General features: G+C 44.2%; 1 protein-coding gene across 3 annotated transcripts in view; it reads left to right on the forward strand.

The window, feature by feature from the left end:
* Nucleotides 1-3,765: 3,765 nt before the first annotated feature.
* CBL (Cbl proto-oncogene) overlaps nucleotides 3,766-23,521 on the forward strand; it is a 45,774-nt gene continuing 26,018 nt past the window's right edge. The window contains exons 1-3 of one of the 3 annotated variants that reach the window (XM_041125100.1): nucleotides 4,071-4,178; nucleotides 9,703-9,864; nucleotides 11,956-12,203. In XM_041125100.1, coding sequence (XP_040981034.1) covers nucleotides 12,076-12,203 — 128 coding nt within the window. In that variant the 5' untranslated portion in view covers nucleotides 4,071-4,178; nucleotides 9,703-9,864; nucleotides 11,956-12,075. Of the gene's footprint in view, nucleotides 4,179-9,702; nucleotides 9,865-11,955; nucleotides 12,204-23,521 lie in introns of all 3 variants that reach the window. The other 2 variants (XM_030022085.2, XM_041125099.1) reach the window with 2 other exon arrangements.

Below are 23,521 nucleotides of genomic sequence, written 5' to 3' on the forward strand. Positions count from 1 at the left end.
TGGAGGAAGAGGCCTCTCCTTTCCCAGGAAGCGAGACTCAGACACATGGAGCTGCCATGTCTCCGCCAGGATGGCTGTCCTGCCAGTACCTGTCCCGGCTGCTAGCACAGACCTCAGTGCCTCAAGATACAGCAGCTGCCTTTGAGGTAATCCCTGCTGTTCTAGCAACTATCTGCAATGAAGGCAGGTTGTTATCTGGCCCAAAACCCGCCTCTGCCATGCAGCAGCTGAGCGTCTCATTCCCATGACAGAGGTGTGGATAGAACGCGCGCTGCGCCCAGCAAAGCACCAGCATGGTCTGAAGCTGGCCCCGCTCCCCAGCACCAAACTGGTCATGTTTGGCTGCAGGATTGTGGAACACAGCTCTGATCAGGTATGCTGGACCTCATCCCACTCACATCCCAGAGTGGCAGCCCCAGCACGGGTCCCGCTGAGCTGTGGGGCAATGGGGACATGGTGGGGAGGATGACTTTCCCAGGTCACAGCCTGAAACAAGCCTGGCGTCTTCCTCCCTTCCTGCCCTGGCTCTCCCCTCCGGCACACCCTACTGCTCAGTGCTGCAAGTTTTGCCCTGGGGACTGTGGTTGGATTTGGATCTTCTTTATACACTAACAGAAGAAGGAAAGGAGAGGATTTCAAAGTGCTGTTTCTGCTCAGGATGCAATTAGCTCCAAATACCTGAGAGTGAGCAGGTGATTCCTGGGTGCACTGCAGTTCTTCAGCACGATGCAGACCTTGTTGCGTGGTCAGGGCAGCAGGAGCCAGGCAGGCAGCAGGAGCAGGGAGCTGGTGCGTGAGGAGGCTGCGGGGCTATCCACTGCCAGGGCAACACAGGGACGCCCGGCAGGGACACACGGTCCTGCAGAGGAGCTGGCAGGGTGGCAGGCTGGGTGTGGAGAGCCAGGGGAGCTGGGCGTGGGCCAGGGACGATGGTGAGGGCCCTGTGCACACGTGCAGGCACAGAAGCTGGCATGCACCTTGTGTACACTCGTGCACATGCATCCGAAACCACTGCCCAGCCACGCAGAGCTGAGCAATTAGAGGGGCATCAGTGTGTGCACAGGCCTGGCAGCTAGCTGGCAGGCAGTGTGGGGCACGCAGAAGGGAAGGGGAGCACACACTTACGCCCAGCCTTGGGTGGCACAACCAGCAAGGGACCTAGACACTGCTGTCGCCCACAACCACACATGAAATGCACACAGGCGGCCAGAGGCACCCAGGCACTCAGACGCACTCTCGGCCGCCAGCCGCCAGGCTGGAGGGAAGCAATTTCAAAATAACCAGCGTGACATGGCTTTCTGGCACAGTGGTGGCAAGTGACCGCTGTGCTGAGTATGGCCCCAGCCCTGGCAGGGGCCTGAGGGACAGAAGCAAACGGGACCCCTGCAAAGGGGTGCTGGACTCCTCTTTCCTGAAGGGAGGGAACAGCCCCAAACAAAAGCAACCTTTGCTTGAAGTCTCACATGTAAATACAGCCACGACTTGGAGTGAATCATGCCCAGAGAAGCAGATAGTTAGGAATGCAATTGCTCAAGCATGTTCCCTGATCTCTTTGGATTGGGGCCATGGTGATTTTTATATTTGGCTCCACAAAGCTGGTGTAACCCTCCCCAGCCCTCTCCCCAGGTACTTGTGGTATCCCAGAGCTGGCCAGGGCACCCTCCGGTGGTCAATCCGGCTTGACTATTAGCCAGAATCCATTAGCATCTAATGGGAAAAGCCTCAGGAACACGGCCTCAATAAATGTTGACATATTTGAGGTCAATATAATCCTTAGGAAAATTTGCCCAGGTAATTAAAGCCAGACAAGGAGCTGCCTGTCCCAGAAATATTTACCAAGCTTTACCAAAGGCAGTAAAATCAAGACAGAGTTTTATAACTGGTCTACACAGGGCTCCCTTGCTATATCTAGTGCTGCATGCTGCTTCCCGCTGTCCCGCCCATCTGACGCCTCAGCAAGCCATGTGCTATGCAGGAACTCATCACGAGCCATCAGCCAACACACAGCCCTGGTCCCGGGCAGAGACTCGTGGGAGAAAGCAGCACTGGAGCCGGGATGGCGTGGGGCAGCACAGTCCTTTGCCGTGACACAAGCAGGCTGATGTACGACATGCATGCGCAGCCAGGGCAGGGATGGGAGGAGAGGGATGGCATGCACAGCCTCCCTGTTGGCAGCACCGCAGCCTGAGCACAGAGCCCTGTGGCCATGCCCCAGGCTGGCAGGGGCTTAGCAGCCACAGCAGAGCACGGCACGTCCCTCCTGTGGCAGATGGTGGACCAAGGCAGTGGCTTTTCAGTGCTGCTGTGGCTTTGCACACCTGGCACTCCAGGGGTGCCGGCTCCCCTGTGACAGTGGGTGCGTGGGTGCCGCAGGGGAAGCAAAGGGGTAAGCTCTGTCGTGGGGTTCATCTCCAGTGCGGACCGTAGCTCCCGCGAGGCTGAGGCTGCGCTGTCCAACCTCCAGGCCTGAGCCCAGTCTCTGGGTGCTCGCGCTCCCCAAAGTGAGGCTGGCCAAAGTGCAGCATTTGCTGTTTTGTTTTGTCTTCTTTCCTCCTTGAAGCCTGTGCTGTGAGACTGATGCCGTGCTATACCAGCCTCAGCTGTTTTTTTGCAAAGCAATTGTTGTTCTGCCTGGGAAAGGAGGCTGAAAAGAGGATCTGAAGGCAGTGAAGAAACAGAAGTGAACTTACTTTCGAGCCCATGTCGTAATTTCTGAAGGTTTGGTGGCGTCAGCTCTGCCAAATGATTGACCTACTCCCCTTTTCCCTCCCTGTTCTTCTGTCTGCTCTCCCCCCGCCGCTCCGGTCCGTGCGTGCTCCTGCCCCCAGGGACCTGTTGGAGCCGGGCTGCGGGTAACGGGGGGAGCAGCTCCAGCGGGCTTTTCCTTCCCCTGCCTTTGCAGAGGGAGACGCCCCAAAGACACCGACAGCAGGCAGGTGCCTTCCAACGGCACCACGGCGCTACGAGCTGTTCCCAGTTCCACCCCTGCGAAGGAGATGCTGGTTCAGGTTCCCTGCGGCTGGCTTTGCTCCCGCCCGCCGCGGAGCGCGGCCCCAGCGGTCCCGGGGGTGCGGTCCCGGTCGCGGCGGGGGTGGGTTGGGGTCGTTTGCTCTGCAGCGGCGGCGGGCAGGCCCGCTGCCGAGGGCTCACTTTGGGCTGCTGTCCCCGCCTCGCCCCGGGCCGGGCTCGGTTCCCCTTCCCGCCCGCTGCCCGCCGCGGGGAGAGGCCGCTCCCGCGAGGGAGGAGGCCGCCCGGCAGAGGCGCAGCGCGGTTGCCGGGGCCGCTTCCCCGTTTTCGGGCTGGACGTCCGCCATTCGAAGAAAAGGGAAGCCGGCTGCCGGAAAGGGGAAACGATCCTGTTTTGCAGCCTCCGAAACCGGCGCAGCGGGCCCGGGGCAGGCAACGGCGGGCGAGGTCGCCGCCGCCGGGCCCGCCTCTGTCCCGCCGCCCTCCGCACCCCGGGACCGGGACCGGGACCGCGCGGTCCGGGCGGCGGGCGCGGCCCTCGCCGTTCCCATGGCGACCCCGCCCCGCGCTCCGCCCGCCCGCCCGCACCAAACATGGCCGCCGTGCCGCCCTCGCCGCCGCCGTGCGCCTGCCTCACGGCGGCGGGGCGGGGCCTCGCGGACGAGCCGCCGCTCGCCCCTCTCCCCCCCTCCACCGCCCCCCCTCCCGCCGCGGGCGCGGGCTCCGGCCAATCGGCGCCGGCTCCTCCCCGGCGGAGGGGGCGGTCCCGGCCGGGCGGGGGGGCGGCCCGCCAATCGGCGCGCGGCGTGGCCGGGGCGGAGGGCGGAGCGCGGAGCGGGCGCTGGAGCCGGGCGCCCCCGCCGCTGCCGCTGCCGCCGCCACCGCCCGCGGCTCCCGCTGCTGCTGCCGCCGCCTGCCCTGCCCTGCCCGGCCCGGCCCGGCCCGCGGGAGCGCCCCCACGCCCGGTTGTCCTGAAGGGCTGCGGCCGGGTGCCGGACGGGGGCGACGGGCCGGGCGCGGGTGTGGGCGCGCTCGCGGCCGCCCCCCGCCCCCGCGCCGCCCTCATGTCGGCGCCGCTGAAGAAGGGCCCCGGGGGGCTGATCGGGCTCATGAAGGACGCCTTCCAGCCGCACCACCACCACCTCGGCCCGCACCAGCCCGGCGCCGTGGACAAGAAGATGGTGGAGAAGTGCTGGAAGCTCATGGACAAGGTGGGCCCGGCGGGGGCGTCGGGCCGCCCTGGGCAGGCGGGGAGGGCTGTGGGGCGGCTGCGGGGGTCGGGCTGGGGCGGAAGCGGGGCGGTGGGGGGCCGGGGGGGGCTGGGCTGAGCTGAAGCGCTTGGGGAAATGGGGGGGGGGGGGGTAGGGCTGGGCTGAGGAGTTCGGAGCGCTGGGGGGGCTCTGGGGGCGGAGGGGGCTCTGTGGGGTAGGGTAAGCCTGGAGCTGCAGGTTTGGCTGGGGGAGAGAGCTGTATGGCTCGGGGTGGGGCTGGGGTGAACTATTTGGGGGGGGACACGACAGCTGTGCGGGTGCAGGATAGAGTGCAGCGCTTTGGGGGCGGGAGATGTGGGAGCCGGTGGAGAGGCGTGAGGTGCAGGAGAGGCCAGAGGCGGGAGGAGAGCGGGATGCAAAGACTGGAAGGTGTGGAGGGAGAAGAGCAGCTCTGCAAGGGATGAGCTGCACGCAGGGCTGCAGAGGGAACAGGTTGGAGAAAGGGGAAGATTTGGGGTGAGGAATGCAGATCTCCTCAAGAGGATCTGGGATTTGTACCGTCATATCCTTCTAGACGCTGGGGTGGGCACTGGTGGTGCTGGTGGGGGGAGAGGCTGCGTATGGGTAGGGCCTGGTGGGGAGCTGCAGGTGCATCCTGGTGGTGTCAGCAGTAGGTTCTACCTGTGTATAACTGCACGAGGGAGGAATCTAGGACTTGCTTGCCTGAAGGTGAGCCTTGGCCTGTGATAGAGCCTGGTGTGTGGGTACTGGATGGTGAGGCTGAGCATCTGCTTTGTGGCAGTTCAGATTATTCTTTTCTGAGTGAATAGGGGCATGTTACTGACCTCGGTACGAAGCCTTTTCCTTAAAACTGGAAGTCTGGTAAAAACTGTAAAAGTCTGAATAAAACCCTCTCCAATAAATGCATGTAGTTACACAAAGATAAGGAATATGAAATCTAATGTTAAACAACAAAAACCTGTGGTGCGGGAATTGGAAAGGCAGGGGCACTGCGCTCTGGGGTCATTAGGACTCTCCCCTCCTCCACCTTTTAAAAATGCCAGGAAATGGCTATTGCCGGGGGCGGGACACCAGACCTTTTGGCCTGATGGTGTGGTGGGGTATGGCAATTGATGTACTAGCCCGGCTAGGTGTGTTGGTAAATGCATCGCTTTAAGAAATGCTGGTGAGTTGTTAGTGAATGCTAGCATTATTTACAGAATGACCCAGTAAGTGAGCGTAGGCATCCAGAAGTGGGCATAAAATAAAAATCTTCTAACGTTTTTCCTGAGATTTTGATTGATCCTCCGATGTTATTACTGTTCAGCCCTGAGAATTGAGGCTAGGCTTGACGTGGGAGTCTAAAAAGTCCAGTGCATTTTATATTGCTGGGTTCAGGGCCCTAAAAGTAGTGCAGTGTAAGAGCATCGCCAAAGTTGCCTGCAGTCCTTGGGGAGTGTCACCTCCCCACCTTCTTCCCCTCTGGGAGCAGAGCAAGCAGGGCTGATGGGCATACCTCATCCAATTGCCCTGCAAGCTTATGCATTTCAACTTTTCTTTCTCTTTCCCTGCATTGTTTATGCATGCAAGTGTCTGAATCTCCTGCAGTAAATGCTAAAGCAGGCAGAGTAGATGACTTTTTTAAAGGCATATTCAATTATGTTCATGCCAAGAAATCACTTTGTGTTGGCTGGCTCAACAAAAGACATGGTTTATAGTTGTGCCTTGCTGTGCTTGTGATGAGCTTTGATGACCTTCTACAGAGAGAGATTGGGATAAAGAAAAAAGTCTTTTGAGAAGTGCCAGTGGCTTTCTTACAAGTATTGAGGGCAAGCATAAATGCAATGTGGAAGAGGTAGTTTGAGCACGGAAACGTGATCCTCTTAGAAATAAGTTTAACTCACAGATACACCTTGGAAGAATGCACGTCTTCATTCTTGTGCATGTGATATAGATGTGAATGTTAACCTGTGTTTGACCTCATAACCTGGTCTGTTCAAAGGAAAAGGTTGGCCTGAAAAAAAACTTTGATTATCCTGGCATTTTGAATGGCAGTAGGAGGATATTTGGGGGGGGGGGGGGGGGGGAATACTTGCACAGCTTCAGATCTGCATGGCCAGTCCTTGGCTGTATACCCTCTCCTTCACGATACCACTGACAGAAAAGCCGAGGCTACTGTTGTATTTGTCACAGGTTAAAGTAACCTCTTTTAAACGTGCACTGTCTAAACAGTTGTGCTTGTAGGCAGCCTCTGAAAGCTCTTAGGTGTAGGCTTAATTGTTAACATCTTAAAGAGTTAGTTGTTCAGTCTGATTTGTACAGGAGGAGAGATTTGGCTGTGAAAAGCCTTTCAGATTTCAGTTAGACTTTAGTTGTACTTACACACGCTTATGAGAACACATCTGAATTAAAAATCTTTTTAGTAGTGTAGCAAATTGCCAGGCAAACACAGTGCTCGTGAAACTAGTGGTGAGAAGGGCTAAATGAATGGGAGGTGTTGAAAACGGGCTAGTTTTATGGGCCGAGTAAATGAAATTACAGGTGCAAATAAAAAAAATACTTGTGTGCATGTTTAATAGATTATGTGTTTGCCTTTCAGAAACGTGTGCTGTACCTGTGTGCGTACAGTACATTCATGACCTGATTCCTTAGTCTGCGTAATTAGCTGGTATTGTCAAAGCATTTGTGTATCTCTGGTTTTGGATGTGACTGATGAATTTCCTATGCAAGTTGATTCTTGTCCAAATATTTTCCCCATAATGTTCTCCATAAGCTGCCTGATGTATTACTGTCTTTCAGATTCTCTTGCTTGAAGTTCTAATTTTCATCGGTATTAACTGTTCCTCCTACAGTTGCATGTGGTCACATATAGTATGGACATAAAATAGCCCTTTTCATCACTGTGCAGCAGGATGTTCACCTTCAGCTGAATTAGGTGACGTTTATGTGTTTTATCTATGGAATAGAGGTTAAATGTGTCTTTGGAAGCTGAATGTGTTGCCAGATGTCTTGTGAGCCTGCAAGCTTGCAGTGACGAATAGCACAGTAAGCAACATAGCAATTTCCTTGCAGTGTCTTGAACCTAGTAGAGTGTATAGATTGGTTCAGGTGGGAGGAACTGCTGTTAATTTGGTTTTATCATGCTTGCTCATCTTATCACTGTCTTCAGCAAATAAAGCAGTGCTTAGTATAAGAAAACATGATGCATTGGCTGGTGAAAACAATTTGTATTTTTTACACAAAAGGATGAGATTACAAATCGGTTCTTGCAAATGTGATCTGGGCAGCAGATAATGCAGACCACTTGAGTTCATTGCTGTGGATGGTATTTGAAGAATAGGTGGTGTAGTCATGAACTGCTTGGGATGAGGTATACGGGATGTAGCAGAAGAATTGTAGAGTACATGTAGTAAGACATGGAGGTGAAAGACGAGCTTTGATAAAGCCGCTCTAAACAGCATACTGATGCCATTCGGTTTCTAAAACTGATATAGAGAAATGCCACTGTAGGTCACCTTCATTGTAAGTAGAAGAGAGGCCAAATACAAATTCAGTAGGAGATAAGAGAAGTTTGAGTAGGTTTTCTTTTGCTGTTGGTTTAAGATGAAATGAGATGTGATTTCAATAAAGAAGTTAGCTATTTAGCTCTTAAAGGAAGGAAAGGACTATCACTTTTCAGAACCACGCTGAAGGGGTCTGAGCTGGAAGGGAAAAACTGTTATCTGGTACAGTAGCACCTGGGGGCTTGTCAGGCCTGAAACTCTGTGACACTGGTCCCCCCCCATCTGAGGCAAGCAGGTAGGTGGTGTCTGTGCTGGGGACTTTCTGCTGGGGAGTGTCTTATCAATGGCTGCAGCAAACAGGCTAGCGCTAGTTTTTTTGTGGGTAGGGCTGGGGATGAGCAAAATGGGGAAAGTAATGAACAAAGAGGACGGGGCAGGTAGACAGGAAGCTGAGAGAGGGGGATTCAGAGTGTGTTGGAGGACACAGCCTGCTAGTGTTGCAGCTGGTGAGTCTGCCTTGAGGGGCCACAATTTGTATAGGTTTGTGTCCTCTGCTAAGCAGCACTCTGCCCTTCCTAACAAATACTGTGTGTTGTCAAATGAGTGCATTTGCTTAGGTATCTCGTGTTTCCTGAATCTTTCTTCCTTGCTTCTAACATGTACTTAATCCAACTATGTAACCTGACCGCAGTATTTAAAAAAACCTCATGGTTCTTGCTCTGTTTCTCAGGTTATCTGTACGTTGTGCCTGTGACAGCACTCTATATGTAGTGTCACTGCTTTCCTACACCCAGCTCCTTTATTTTTGCAAGTCTAATGAAGTAGTACTGAAGAGAAATATGTTAAATCGAGAGATCAGTCAAGGCAAGCTGCAGAATCTTGAGGGGAAAGACTCAGTTCCAGGCCTAGATTTTTTTTCTTCGAATGAGTAGATAACACATTCTTTCTTCAAAACTGAGAGGGGAAACTGTCTTTTGATTATTTTCTCTTGAGATTGAAAAATGAAAATCAGTGAAGTCAATTTTAGGGTTCTTCACAGGCCAGCTTCTTAGAATCTTTGTGCTAAGCTTGAAATGCTTTATTGGTATTTCTAAAAACCCAAAAATGTCTCTGTAAAAGGCTTATTCCTGAGAGAACAAAGCATAAGCCAGGCAAACTTGGATGAGTTTGGATGGTAGTTTAAAAACATGGATTGCTTGTGTTTATTGCCATCACACCTAATCGAAAATATTTGCTGCTTTTTGCTCAATTTACTTCCACATTGCTGGTCGCTGTGTTAGGCAGGGTAGCTTGCTGAGGGGCGGCTGTTCCCAGGGCTGGGAACATTCCTTTTGATGTTGTCACAATGCTGCAAGTGCACATGTAGAGAAACAAGCAAAATGCAACTGGTTTTGTTGATGCTGTGTTATAAAACGACCAAGTTTGCTCAAGAGGCAGCAGTTCCTAGTTATGTAGTTTTGTTTAAATGCTTATCTTAGCTAACTTTTGTCTACTTGGTAAATGGAGAAGCTTATTTGATAATAAAATCACAGCAGTTTTGGCCTTTCTGTTAACTATTTGAGGTATCTTTGCAAGTCACTTCCTGGGAAACATTTTATAGAGGTTATGAGAATGAGTGGTTTGCAGAACTTGCTTCTGCTGTGGGGAAATTTTTCTAATTGATATTGAAGTTTGTTACATTACTGAAACACAGTTGGCCTGCTTCTTCTATAGGTGGATATTTTCAAGGGGTAACAGCCAAACTGTTTTCTATTACAGATGACAGAGAAGTGCATACTCTGACTTGTATGCTTGCTTAATGTGGCTTCCTCATAAGAACTGACTGTGTTCTTATTAAGGTTTTAAACCCACTGTGCAATAAACAATTTCTGTTGAAAAGATTTTGCTATCCATAGCATGGTTCAGCTATGTCTGAGGAGCTTATTTAGAATCTACTCATGCTGCATAGTGAAACTAGTTTTACGCAGGGACAAATGTGTTGACTCAATTTGTTGATATGGTTCATTGTACAATGTTCACAGGCTCCAAGGAAGCAACAGTTGAGGCATCAGAATCAATTGGATAAGTCAGTTGTCTGACCATCCATCTCCTCATCTAGACCTCCTAATACTTGGAAGCATCTTCGAAATGGAGGGAAAATTTTGGTAGTTTTTTTCTGTGTATTCTTGCAGAGGCTTTTTTAGGTATGTAATTCTTTTAATGGCAGTCAGATTTTTTTGTTTGAGTTTTGATACACTGTGGGTGCCTTTCTCTTCACTGAAATTGAGTCTTTCTCAGTCAACTCTTGTTAGAGGCACTGCTGTAAGTCAGATAGAATTGGAGATGTCACTTAACTCGACAAGGTTGCTTTTTGCATATACCCTGAATGGCAAAGTTCAGTGCTAAAGCGTTGTTTCAGAATAAATTCCTTTGCTTACCGTCAGCATTTAAGTGTTTAAGGGAAGTAGGTATTTAAGTAAGCATTGTAGGGAACTAGTCAATTCCTCTTGAAGGTTTCACAAGATTTTTTGGAAATGATGTACTGCAAAAAGATGTTAGATTGTTCTTTTACCTTTTCTTATCCACTTCCCTTAAGCTTTTCATTCTGCAGCGCTACGTTGTTTGAACCTGTAATACTGTTATACCTGTCAGTGTCGTTAGTTCAGACCTCATTCATGTGCTTGGTATTAAGCAGTCAGATAACATTCATTGTAGTGAAGAACTTTAGGAAACTGTATCTACATTTTGTACTGGCCTTCCTCTCAAGTTTGATGTAAATTGCAGAAAATGGAAGCTGTTAGCCAGCAAGACAGCAGTAAGACTATACCAGCTGCTGGTTCTTAGCTTGTAAACTTCATCTGGAACTGGCCTTGCAACTCTAGATTTTCAGCCCTTTTTATAACTGAAAATGCAGCACTAATTTTTCAGATTGCTGCTTTGCCATTATCTCTCCCTATCATTCTCTCAGTCTAGATAATGGAAAATTTTGGCTATGGTGGATGGTGAAGTGGCTTTCTTTATCCTCCCCTATCACATAAACTTCTTATCATGAGCTTTTGGCATGTAAGCTCTACATTCCTGTATGTTAAAGACCTATATTAAGTTCAGCTTGCATCCTGATTTGTTTGTGTACAGGTATAATGGTTTTATTGCTTGTGAGTTCTGAACAGGAATATTCTACTTCTTACTTGTGCCTTAACTACATAATGCAAAAGTAAGTGCCTAAAAATATTTTATTGATGATCCAACATATTCACTGTAGATGGCAAAAATTTGGGTTGATAGATTAAAGTTCTTAACTTTGAGAATATGTGATCTTGCTGCTAAAAATGTAGATAGAGAACATGTGGCTTGGAAGGAAGAGAAATTAGATGTTTAGTTGTATGCCAAGCAGAAGACAGGTTGAGGTCCTCTAACCACCCTTTAATTACTAGTATCACTATGGATGTGTTGTTATTAAAACAAAAAAAGCAAACCCATGGAAATTACTGTGAAGAATCTAGTTTTGCTATGAGATTCATCTAATAGAAGCAAAGTTGATGCATAACTGGGGACACAAGTTCTTGTGAGCTAAACTTTTACCCAGCCTTCTTTTACCATATCTATTATGCTACAGCTTATTTCTCATTCTTGCATAGAAAAGTTCCTTTTCATTCATTCTTTCTTGATGGTCATCATTATCCATAAAAACTATTGTTCCTCTTAGTCCTTGTATGTACTGAAGGAGGAAGAAAAGGAGGAAGAAAAGAAGGTTCTTCTAGCACTGTTGCCCTCAAAAGACTTTCAGCCTGGGAACACTTACTGGCATTGGTGATATCTGTAGCAGTGGAACTTCCTCTGTGGGCATATTTGTCCTGAATATATGGGTTGGTATAAAAAGTCACTTCTGCAGCCCAAATGAGGGTAGCTAGACAGGTAAAGTTCTGCCTATGGGCATGTTCAGAGTCTGAAATGTGGCAGGAAGTACTAGACAACGTGTGTGGTAAGTTACATCCTTGCCATTTACAAACTCCATATTGAATTTTCTTGAATTTTGTTTTTGAAAATGCACTTGGGGTGAAATATAATCCTATGTATGTTGGGAGTTTTGTCAGTTCATATGCACTTCATTTCATAAACTCGATACTTTTATGGTGGCTGGGCTCCCTATCTGTACTTGAGCAACGAATGTGGTTTGTTGACAGTGAACGTTTCAGTGTATTGTGTTTGTAAGTAACACTGAGTTGTGTTTAAGTAACTGATCACTACTTGCTACTTTTAAGTTTTCAAAATGGCATTTTCTTCATTAACCGTAGGTGGTACGTTTGTGTCAGAACCCAAAACTGGCATTGAAGAACAGCCCACCCTATATCCTAGATCTGCTACCCGATACCTACCAGCATCTACGAACCATTCTATCACGCTATGAGGGGAAGATGGAGACCCTAGGAGAAAACGAGTATTTCCGCGTGTTCATGGAGAACTTGATGAAGAAAACCAAGCAGACAATCAGCCTTTTCAAGGAAGGGAAAGAGCGGATGTATGAGGAGAACTCTCAGCCGAGGTAATGGGGAGAAATGTTTTCAAATATTTATGATGTAAGTTTGCTTTAGTCAACAAGAGCTTGAACAAATGTCTGTTGGTTGATATGTTGTCTGTATGTGAAAACAGACTTTGAAGAGATTTAAGTCTAAGTGTAGAGTTTTAAGTAAACTATATTTGGGTATATTGAAATCTGAGAGCACAGTAAGCGTTCAGAGCCTGTATAGACTTATTGTGTAGTTTAGATATGATAGGTTAATAGAAACAATAAATTCTGCTGCGAAAAGGTTTTGCAGTCCTTTGGATTCTCACATAGAGAATGCCTTGTGAGAGAGGATGATAAGGTTCAGAATGACGTTTCTGGCAATTTTAGGAAACAGTAGAATATTTTACGTTACATAGCAAAAGAGTTATCCAGACTAAAACTTGTTGTAATTCATCTTCAGGCTTTACAGAACTTTTCCTTCTTCTGAAAACAGAAGCTGTCCGGTATTTCTGGAGGGGGGGGAGGGGGCGGGGAGTAACCTTGTTTTGTGGGAATAAAACATATTACTAAAACCCCATAACTTTCATACATTGGAAACTTCATATTTAAGGTAGATCAGGGTGCCACACTTGTAAACTCTTCTTTCATTTTGTTCAGAAGGCATAGCTGAGATTAAGGGACATCTTCAAGGTGAACAGCACTTACTAAAAAGGATAGGTGGAGGTAGAAACTGCAATTGTGTCTGAATATAAGGCTCTTTGGAACAAAATAGCGTGAATTTGATGAGCACTGTACTGTACCTGAAAAGGTGCTTCTTTCCTTCATCCAGCTTTAAGGAAAGGAGAGCCAAGGTGATTTAAGAGTAGAATAAAGCTCTGAAAAAGGTTAATCTTAAGTATTTGTCTAACTGTTGGCAGCAGGTCTAACGGACAGAGATATACAAAGCATACATTCGTGACTTTAAACTCATTTCAGGATTTTGGAGTAGGTGCTGAATTTAAAAAAAAAAAAAAAACCAAAAACAAAACCCCCCAAAACTAAAAACAAACACCCCCACCCCCCCCCCCCCCAAAAAAAAAACAAAACCCAAACCCAACCAGTGGAAAAAAAAGCAAAAACCACCCAGTGGCTGAACGTAATTGCTCTGGGGAGAATATGTGGTTAACGCCCTGGCAACTACTTGCTTGAATTACTTGGCGGGGGGCAGGGGGAGTGTGCAGAAGTGCTGGCACATGTTTCTGGTATAATATTGAACTCTATATAGCATATTCTGTAATACTGAACTACAACAAAAGACTATGATAGTGGCTCCAGAAGGCGTTGTTAACGCTGGTTTGTTTTTTTTTTTTCACCAACAGTGTTGAAGAATGAATTAAGAAATGGAAGTTTCTTTCTGGATTGTTGTTTAGCATTGTTTCTTTGTGAGATGATAAGACTTACTCTTAGAGTTCATTTGAGACAGGGTTTGGGGAGTGTAAATATGTCATCTTCATGTGGTACACTTGCTTCTTTTAAAAGTTTAGTTATCTGTATGAAGCCTTCAGGAATTGGGTTCAATATAATGTGCGAATGCAAAAGATAGATGTAATATTATATCAGTGCCCTCTCTCCCCACCAGCCCACCTTGGGAGCATGTGGTTACTATAGGCAGAATTGGCTTGTTGCAGGTGAGAAGTGGGTTTTGGGAGATGCTGCTAGCTGGAATTTTCAGAAAGTGTTATAGAAGGTAATGGATGTAACCAGTACGGGGAGAAAAGAGTTCATTAGCCCGGTATGTTTTGCAGATGAGGCGATACTTAATGGAAAATTGCGTGGGTTTTTTTTTTTTTTTTTTTTTTTTTAGCCTTCACTCAGATCAAAATGAGCCACAGTATGAAAATCACTTTTTACTGTGAATAAATTGATTAAACTGATTAAAAATAATCTCTGGATCTTCTGCTGGAACTGGTCATTTTCTTGTACCATCCTTTGAGATATTAACAACATGGACTGTCATTCAAGACTGTGAGTGATTTTTGCAGTGCGGCAGGTTGCTCTTAAAATACTTTAAGTAGCATTTATCTTGAAAATGGTTTTGTGTGTTTCTCCCATGTAATACAGTCAATATTATTTTCTAGAACACTTTTGCCTCCAGAAGTAGGCTAAAAGGGTATATAAAACCCTTTAGAATTTATCTGTGATGTTTGTTCTGGTTAACTGTGCGTGTATTGTGATCTGTCTATCATGAATATCTGATAAGTAAATGATAGCTATGTCAGTCATAAGTCCAACATCTCACCTCTAGTCCCTTGTTTTTTCAGAGAAGCAAAGAGAAATAATTCCAGAGAGTTAATCATCCTAGTCAGTTTGTAGTCAAACTAATTGACAAAAGGGGGCGGGGGAAATCCAAATCAATAGATGTGAACTTCAGAAACAGGATTCCAGTAGAGGCTTGCTTTCTCACAGCAGTGATGGGAGTCTTTGGGGAATGGCTAATTGTACCATTTATGAATAAACAGCTTACCAAGGAAGCAACTGTGGTGAGACTTGTAAACATAAGCATAAAAGCAAAATCACATCCTAGCTAGTCTCATTATCTTCCTTTGCTTTTCACTCAGCCCAGGAAGCAGCAGTTACTGTTTTGTCATAAAGGGGAAATATCAAGACACCCTTTTCCTGGTGCTGGTAATGAGCATGATAACTTTCTCAATTCTCTAATTTGTCACAGAAAAGAAAGAGGTTAGAGTAGTCAGTGCATATGATTCGTATACCAGTTCAAGAGATACCTGCACAAAGAATAGCAGTTTTGGTTCAGCTAGGGATTCTGTTAAATGCTGTACTTCCAGCATCAGACCTTGTGGTTGTGTGAGCTTTTGGAACCTGATCACTTTAAGTGCTATTTGTTTCATCTGAAATTTAATTAAATGAATTTTTTGCTCTAAATGCGCTTTTAGATTTAAAATTTGTATAATAATTTAAGGTGAATAAACTTAAGAAATTTTCTCACCTTGTTAGGAGTTAAAGAAAAATACTAATTTTTTCCCTTTGTAAGAATTAATGAATTCAAATATTCAAAGTGTGGGAGAAGCTTTCTAAAAGATTGTCAGCAGCCTGTAAAACAAACAAATATAAACTGAATCTGGTATTCACTGGAAATGTACTCATGGCAGTGTGTGTGTATATGTGTATATAAAAAAAATCTGGTTTGCTCTTGATATCATGCAAGTTTGTGGCTAATGTTAGTCTGCAGTTTTTTGAAAACATGCCTTTAAAAATCTAATCTGGTGTACTGAATAATCGTTTTGTCTTGACTTTTTCTGACTTTTTTCCCCTGTTGTCCTTGAAGTTTCTTTCTTCCTGTCTTCCAGATTTAGCATTCATTTTGTTTCCTGTTGTGTATGCTCTTATTTTCCTCCCCCCAAATGTCTCTTGATGTAGAGCAAATGCACTATTTTGACATTTGCATAACTAGTGTGAAAGCTGTGCAGGTGTTTGCTACTAGCAAACAAACCAATAATCACAAATAACTGAAGTCTCTCTTAGATTGTAGGATCAGAATTGTCTTGATCACTTGAGCATCAACCTTCTATTTTTATTATTTCTAAATTGCTCTTTGTGAATTTCCTCTCAAACATTTTAGAGATTCTCCAGTGTTTTCATCCAAGGTGGACTAAGGCAGAATTGGAGCACAGCTGCAGAGAGCACCATGTCTTGTAGCTGCTTGTGCTGCTTTGAGAGTTCATAATAGCTACAAGATGTGTGTCATTTAGCATTGAGTGGTTTCGTAGTGTATGTGTTTAGAGTAGACTGTGTGGGAGTATAATATGGATGCTATTTGGTGTGTGCTGTAAGGCAGGCAGTTTAAAATCCAGTAGTACAAAATAAGATTGCAGTTGCATATTGAACATTTAAAGGTGTGTTTGTGGAGAGAACACATGCCGTGATGTATTCTCCAACTTTCAAACTACAGTCGAGGACCAGAGGTGCTGGGAACAGGATTAGAAAGGGCTTGTGTGAACACTCACTGTGCTTACGGATGTGAGTGAGTGTTAGTTCCTTCAGTTTTAAACTAGTTGCAGTCATAGAGCTGTTAAAAGTGAATGCAGCTCTCCTGTGTCATACCTTAACCGTCAGCATGCTGAAAGCATCCTCCTGTTGTGGCTAACGCCACAGTTAGCATGACATCCAATGCTATGAGCGCTCAATGGCTTCCTTTCTTTTCTTAGGACTGTAATGACTGTTTTGTCTCTGTAACCCTGTGGGTTTGATCTATAGTCGTTCAGATGAAATTGTTACTCTTTTGCATAAACTCATACTGCAATTTTTGTGAAGAGAACTCACTTATTTTATTAGGAGAGCTTTAAAGATGCTATTTAAATTCTGCTTTAGCTCACTTCCATATCTGTTTAAAAATTAATGCTGTTGAGGGTGCTTTTAAAGCTATGTATGCACTTCCTGACTAGTAAGTACATGCAGTAACTTCTGGTTACTGTTTAAAGACTGAGATTTAGCAACTAGATTGGATTCAACGTGGTGACTTCTGAGTAGGTGTGGGTTTTTTAGTGGAGATACTATATTGCTCCTCTGAGTTTTGACAGCTTAGGAGCTTATTTGGGTTGTCCATGCTAATAGGTAGGTTGGTCTCTAAAAACAAATTGTATATTTGGGGATTGGTAAAATAAAATGGTAACATCTGCAGGCTTTGCTGTTGGAATCAAATAGTATTTCAAGAGTTAATAATTCTGGATATTTTGTCATATGCTTGCAGTAAGGTAAAGGTAAGTCATTCAATAATTGGTTAGCTGTGCTGCAGTAATTAGCACATATTCTTGAGGCTATACATATTTCCAAAGCTGTTGGTTCCTATTCTTTATAGATCCACAGTGCTTTCTAATGCAAAATGTATTTTAAGACTTTTCACTTGAAGTTTTAAAAACAAAACAGAAAAAACACTCAAAGGTGAAGTTTGTAGCCTATATAGCTGAAACAGTGCAGTAAAAGAAATTCTGTAGAGGGTGCTTAGCAAGTCTATATGCAAAGGAGAAAGGTACACCTGTTGAGCACTGAGTGGCTTGCTCTGCTGCTTACAGTAGTAAATACGTGACTTCTCTGACCCTGTAAATATGGTGAATTTCTTGAGTTTAATTTTTCACTAGTGATAACAAAAACTGGTTAAATATACATACTTTTTTCCTGTAATGTGATGGTTCAATTGATTGATAGTGCCATTAATGCTAATGGTGCAACTGTTCTGAACATGCTGAACTTGCCTAAGCTCTTGATTACAGTTTAATTTAGAGGCTCCGTGGTTATGTTGGAATATTTTTTGTTTCTATTGCAGAAAGCTTTTACTTGCATAGAGGAGCTGTCATTTGTCTGCTTTCCTCACTACATAAATTACTTATTGCAACAGCTTCTTTGCAGTTGTGTAAATAGATTATACTTCATATGGCAGGACAGAAAAATAGCTTTCTGATCAGTAGACAGGGATAGGAATTGTCTGTTACTTGGGAAAGGATTAATTAGGCTGAAGAGTCCATTTTTCACCAATGAATCAAATTTACTGTTTATGTTAAAACAGTCTTATGAGGGAAAATTCAGAAAATTTATTTACTAAATAAAATCAGACCACTGCAAATGTTTCCACACTAGAATGCAGTTATGTAAGCTGGAGGGTGGGGGTTAGGTGAAAGGCTGAGGAGAAGTAATTACTCAGGATGTGGACTGGATGTTTAAGAAATAGCACAAGTTATTTTACTAGTTCAGCTTGCATACTTTGGAAAATAAACTGTTAACAAACCTCGTTAACAAAACTAACATATCTGTAGGGAAAACGTGGTTAGGCAGGGAATATCATAAACCCTCACCATATAACATGGAGTTGCAAAAAAGGTTTGGGAAGCTAGTCCATATTTAACTGTTGTCTTTCTGACAATAGCCTTATGGGATGCTGGCTCAGCAGGATTTCATATTCTTCTCTAGCTCCAAAGTGAAGACTTATTAATTTACACAGGAAAAAGCTACCAATATTTAATGTCTACTGGAAATGACCATGCATATCTCTGAAGGGGAAGGAAATGCATGAAGAATGACTTGGGGGGGGGGGGGGGGCTGGATTTTAAAGAGGAAAATGTTGGGAATCACTTGTGCTAAGCCATGAACCAGAAAAGCCCTCTGGGGGGAGGGGTTAGTGCTCTAATCTCATATTTTAGAGTGCTTGCACACACTCCTGTCCAGTGAAAAGGAAATAGTAGTATAAAATGTGGAACTCAAATGGTGCATGGTATGTGTGAGTCCTCTTTCTGACACTTCCTTCTAATACAGCTAAGACTTTTTTTTTTAACAAAACCCACTAGTGTGAAGTCTACATCTGCATTTAAATTAGAACATCTTAAAGAAAAGAACAAGCTCCAAAGCTGCCCACAAGAAAGGTTTCCTTGCCAGTCTCCAGCATATGAACACTAACTAACTGCTTATTACCCAAGAAGAAATTCATTATCATTTAAATGTTGTTGGAGAGTGGAATGTGAATTTTTTTTTTCCATTTGGCTTTAAATTGCTAGTTTAGGTGGTAGTTGTGGAACTTAAGTAACACTTAGCATAATTGGCATAAGATTGCATTTATTTTAGTTTTCTTTCCATCGAAAATTGGACCACTGTCTTGAAATCCAATTTATGGTTTACACATGTAATGGCTTACAAATGTAAGCTTTCAAATTATTACATAATAAGGAAGTAAGATTTTTATTCTTCCTTGCTCTCAGAGCCTATAAAACTGCAGAGTTTTATGGAAGACGTAACTGTGGACTTGATGTTGTGGATGGAAGTGTGTATTATTTAGTTTGTAGTAATTATCATTTGAAATGTGGATAGATTTCTCTGCTGGCAAAAATGTGTTACTGCTACTTGGCAATGATACCGTGTTTCTTGGGTGCTTGGCTTGTGTATTGAGGGCCGAGATGTCATGTTTTGGATTTCTGTTGATTTGAAGAAGTCTGCAGTCACAGCCCTTGCAGCCAGAAAACAGATAGTGTTTTGGTGTGTGAAAGCTTTTCTGAACTATAAGATAATGTTGAACAAAACCTCATTTTGCTAGAAGGTACTGAACAAAATTAGGCCAGCTGCTTCACAACAGTTTGAAGCAATACCTTCTGTGGTGTTTGTGAGCTTGCTGGCTTTGCCCTGTTTCCATCTCTGGAAGATGAATCAGGTGGCACTCAGTTATGTGCCATCCACAGCTGGCTCAGGTAATGTAACTTGCTGACTGCTACTCACCTGTAGAAAGGACTGTAAAATTATGGTGGAGGATAAGTTGGTCATGGTGAGTGTGGTGTGAGGGGAAAAAGGGAGATCTGTTGCCAAACTACTCATCAGGTCAGCTGTGGGCTGGGCAAATACTGCCATTAGCTGCAATCCCAGAGTCTGAAGCTTGAAAAGCAAACATATGCTGGAGCTGTATGTTGTACTGGAGTATGTATGTTGCAAAATATCTTGCGTTTAGTATTTTGACAGGATGTGAGTTGGGAATGAAGCGATACAGCTGACAGACCCTTCTGCCAAGGAATCCCCCAGTGGCGTCATGATGTCCAAGATAGTTTGAGGTAGCTGAAGATCGAGTGTGAAATATGGAGTCTTCCTTGATTTGGAAACAGGGCTTTTGTGCTTTGTTTTTCCCTTTAACTGTAGCAAGTAGCCCCTGAAATATAAATTTTGAATCCAGTGCAGAGAGCCCAAATATAAGTTTAATGAGTAGTGTTGTTCTGAGTAGTAAGTTTTGCTGTGTAGTCCCTTGAATCTGGTAAAAGAATTAATATGTTACCTAGGTGAGAGATTATCCTTTATCTTGTATATCCTGTATGTTGAGCTCTTTAAAGACCATTAATCGTATCAAATGAATTATTCTCTTTAAAGTGCTTTCTATAATATTTAAATGCAGAAAAATAAGTGGATTTTTAGCCTCTTAACATTAAAAGAAATCTAGCTTGTTAAAAATATAACACTAGCATTTGTGCCTAGAATAATAAGTCCAGATCCTTTAAAGGTCAGTAGGTTGGTGCTTCTGGTCAGCACACTGGACTGTTGTCCTTTCTGCTTCAGATCAGTCTCATCCATTTGCATAACAATACAAGTATGCTGAAGTTTTCTGGTCATTTGTGGCCTGCAGTATATTTTGCGTGACACTTTAAACTGATTGGCATGCTCTGCTTGCAGAACTGAAGGTATTTAAATATATATATGTTAGTTGAAAAGTGCCAGGATTCAGAAGACTGTAAGGAAACACATATGTTTTGTATAACATTTCTGTACCGTAATATCTAAAGCACTGATAAAGGATTTAGCCTATATAATTTCTTCCTTCTTTAAAGCTACAACTGGTACCATTAAAAAAATTTAAAATGGAGATAAATACTGCACACAGAGAATGCCTTTCACTAGTTAACTATTGTATTTTTGGCCATAGACATAACTACTTGGTAAAAAAAGGGGAGGGAGGGAGTAGAGGGGAAGCTTCACAGCAGTCGCAACTGTTGTACACAGATTTGTTGCAGATATTAGACAGGGTAAGAGTCTAATGTAGTGATTGCAGTCAATTTTGAGTTGGCTTTGTGGGGACTAGCTTAGGTGCGGTGTTTTACGTACGTGGCAGTTTAGCTTCCAGATGCAGTTAGATGTGTGTTCTATGCATGAGCTGACATCCTTAGCCAGGCATGCTGGTGCCCACAGCATCCACTGATGCAGACCAGCTCTTCCACGGAGAAGACAACAAGTAGTGCTACCCTGTATGCATTTGATCCTGCTGTTGAGAGTATGTAATGGAACTGGGATCAGACCTAGAATGGACAGAAGTATCTAGTCCTGTGGTTTATGTGTTCCCATTCCCATTTTGCTGTTTTAATAAGTGAAGTCTTGAAGTTGCAGAATTAACCAGGGGGTTTTATAGCTCTACAAAGAATGAAACAGTGAAGCCTGTAGTTCTTTAAATGGAAAAGTGTTTGGAGCTGAACCTCATGGTAGCAAGAGGTGATAAACATGTTATGTGTTTGTTTCCTTTTTTCCAAAGGGTGCTGGGATGAGCTAGTCTACAAAATCAATGTAGCATTAGCTAACGCTGTAAAATTCTATAGTACAAAATTAATTTGCTGATTCTAAAAAGTTTGGTTTGCTGTTAGTCTGCTATATTAGTTGTCCCGTGGAAATACTGTAAATGTTACAGAGCAGTGGCCGAGCGTGACTTTGTAAGGTGACTTCTGTTGAGCCAGTAATAGTTAAATGGAATGTCATTCACTTCCTGTGTTGCAAGTTTCGTTGAAAGTAGTTCCGCTGTTTCTATTTTTAAAACTGATTACTGTGTGTAGAGGACTCTGAAGCTGTCTGAGTTATAAAAGACATCTTGGGATCACCTCAAGCATTTCCACTTACTGCTTGTATGCACTCGCTGGAGTTTTATGTTAACATGAAGAGCATGCAGAAAACTTCTTGCTGGTGTGGTATTAAGATACAAGATACAGTTCTTTCTGGAACAAGGCACAGCCACCTATCTGCTGAAATTGGGTCTAACTGCTCATGTCTGTTGCATAGTTTGTAACATCTGAAAAGCATGTGTTATATGATAACCTCACACCTTTGTGGTTGCTGAAAGGTGTGTTTTACTTGTTGGAGACTCGTTAAAAGAGCTGGGTTTTTGGTGGTTTTTTTAGTTCTTAAATCTTCAAAACATCAAATTGTAAGATGTAAAGTAGTTACAGGAAAAAAGAATGTTTGGCTGTTTGCAGGACCAAGAACTGTGGGTTTGGGTTTTTTTTTCCTTAAGTACTGGAGCTTGCATTTACCTGTAGCGGGTGCAAACCCTGTCACTTAAACATCATCTGGAGGCAAGTGTGTAATTCCAAAGTAACCCCAGAAGTGAGAAGGTAGGAAACTAGTATTTCCTTAGTTATAATTTCTTGCAGTAGTACTTAGTTAGTGGATAGTATTCTGCAATAGTGAGCACGTGATAAGGAATTAGAAATCCCCTAGCTGTAATTCTAGCTTCCAGCAGTTTTTCTTTCTGTCCTTCAGCTGCCTCACCTGTAAAATGAGGTAAACCACTTTTTTTTTTCTTTTCCTCAGAAAATTTAATATGATCTCATATTCAGAAGAATGTCAAAGTCCTGAAGGAAGCTTTATCCATCAATAGAGTTGTTGAGTGTGATTTGCAGAAAAGCAAGCCTTAATTGCTCAACTAGTGAAATAATTATAGTGTGCTTGTAGCTTTGCGTGTCATAAACTTAAATGGAGAGCCACTGGAGAGATAAGGCTGTGATACCACAGAAGCCATTTTGGACTGTGAGTTGTTTAAAAAAAATACAAGTTTTCAGCAGTAGCATGAATAATAGTACAACAATCAGAATGTGTTTCCCTCAGTTTAACTGAGCAATCGTCTCATTTCCAAGACACCAATTTGTAATTCTCTTACCAAATAAATGTAGAATTTCTGAAGAAAGGAAGTGGTGCAGCTGCGTTGTCCTGGGTGAACGTGTTAGTTAATTCTGCAATTCTGTGAGGACAGAAGCAATTAGAAACTGCGTCATCTGTTCTAGGAGCTTTCAGTCAATGAGTTTAGTGCTAATGTGTCAGACACTCCCACATCCTCTGTAATGCTTTTTCCCCTTAATCTTCCATTAGAATAAATAGGTATACTTTTTAAAAAATGCTCTGTAGTCATTCCTCCAGTTTACTGAGATAGTATTTCTTGTTGTGATCTGCATTTTTGGGTCATGCCCCTTTAAACAGCCAGTTGCAATGTAGAGAGCACCTTCTCTTGAGTTTTGAATAGGATGGTTTTACAGTAACTTCAGTCCTCAGATTTGAATTCTTTTTGCCCTCTTGAATCTTCATTGTTGACATGTAGTTTTAGCCCGTTTGGTGCTGATTTTATGAAATAAAGCATTTTCTCGAAAGTATGTTGAAGTCAGTTGAGTCGTGTTCAGCTTAAGTTTGCTTTGGGGCCAAGGTGGAGGTGTAGCTGTGTTTGTGTTAACTTCCTGGGAAGAATCTTTGTTAAACGCAGCCTATTCTTAGAGAGGCTGAATGTTTTTTGTGAAAACCCGGTGTTCCAAGTGTAACTACAGTCAGCGGGAGTGCAAATACAAAAATCCCTTTGAAAATTCAGCCGTATATAAGAAATACGCACAATAACTTCAGAGATGTGAAGCATTTTGTAGTTGGTTGTCTTGTGTTACAGCTCTTAATTCCTCTGCACAGCAGTGTTTGTAGCATGCCTTCAACAGAATGAGCTTTACAGACATGACAGTATGTGCATGTCAGATTATGGCATGTGAGCACAACATTGTGACTAACTCATCCAGTGGAGCAGTCTTCTTGCTATGTGTGCA

The sequence above is a fragment of the Aquila chrysaetos genome, chromosome 8, assembly GCF_900496995.4.
Source record: "Aquila chrysaetos chrysaetos chromosome 8, bAquChr1.4, whole genome shotgun sequence".
Lineage (NCBI taxonomy): Eukaryota > Metazoa > Chordata > Aves > Accipitriformes > Accipitridae > Aquila > Aquila chrysaetos.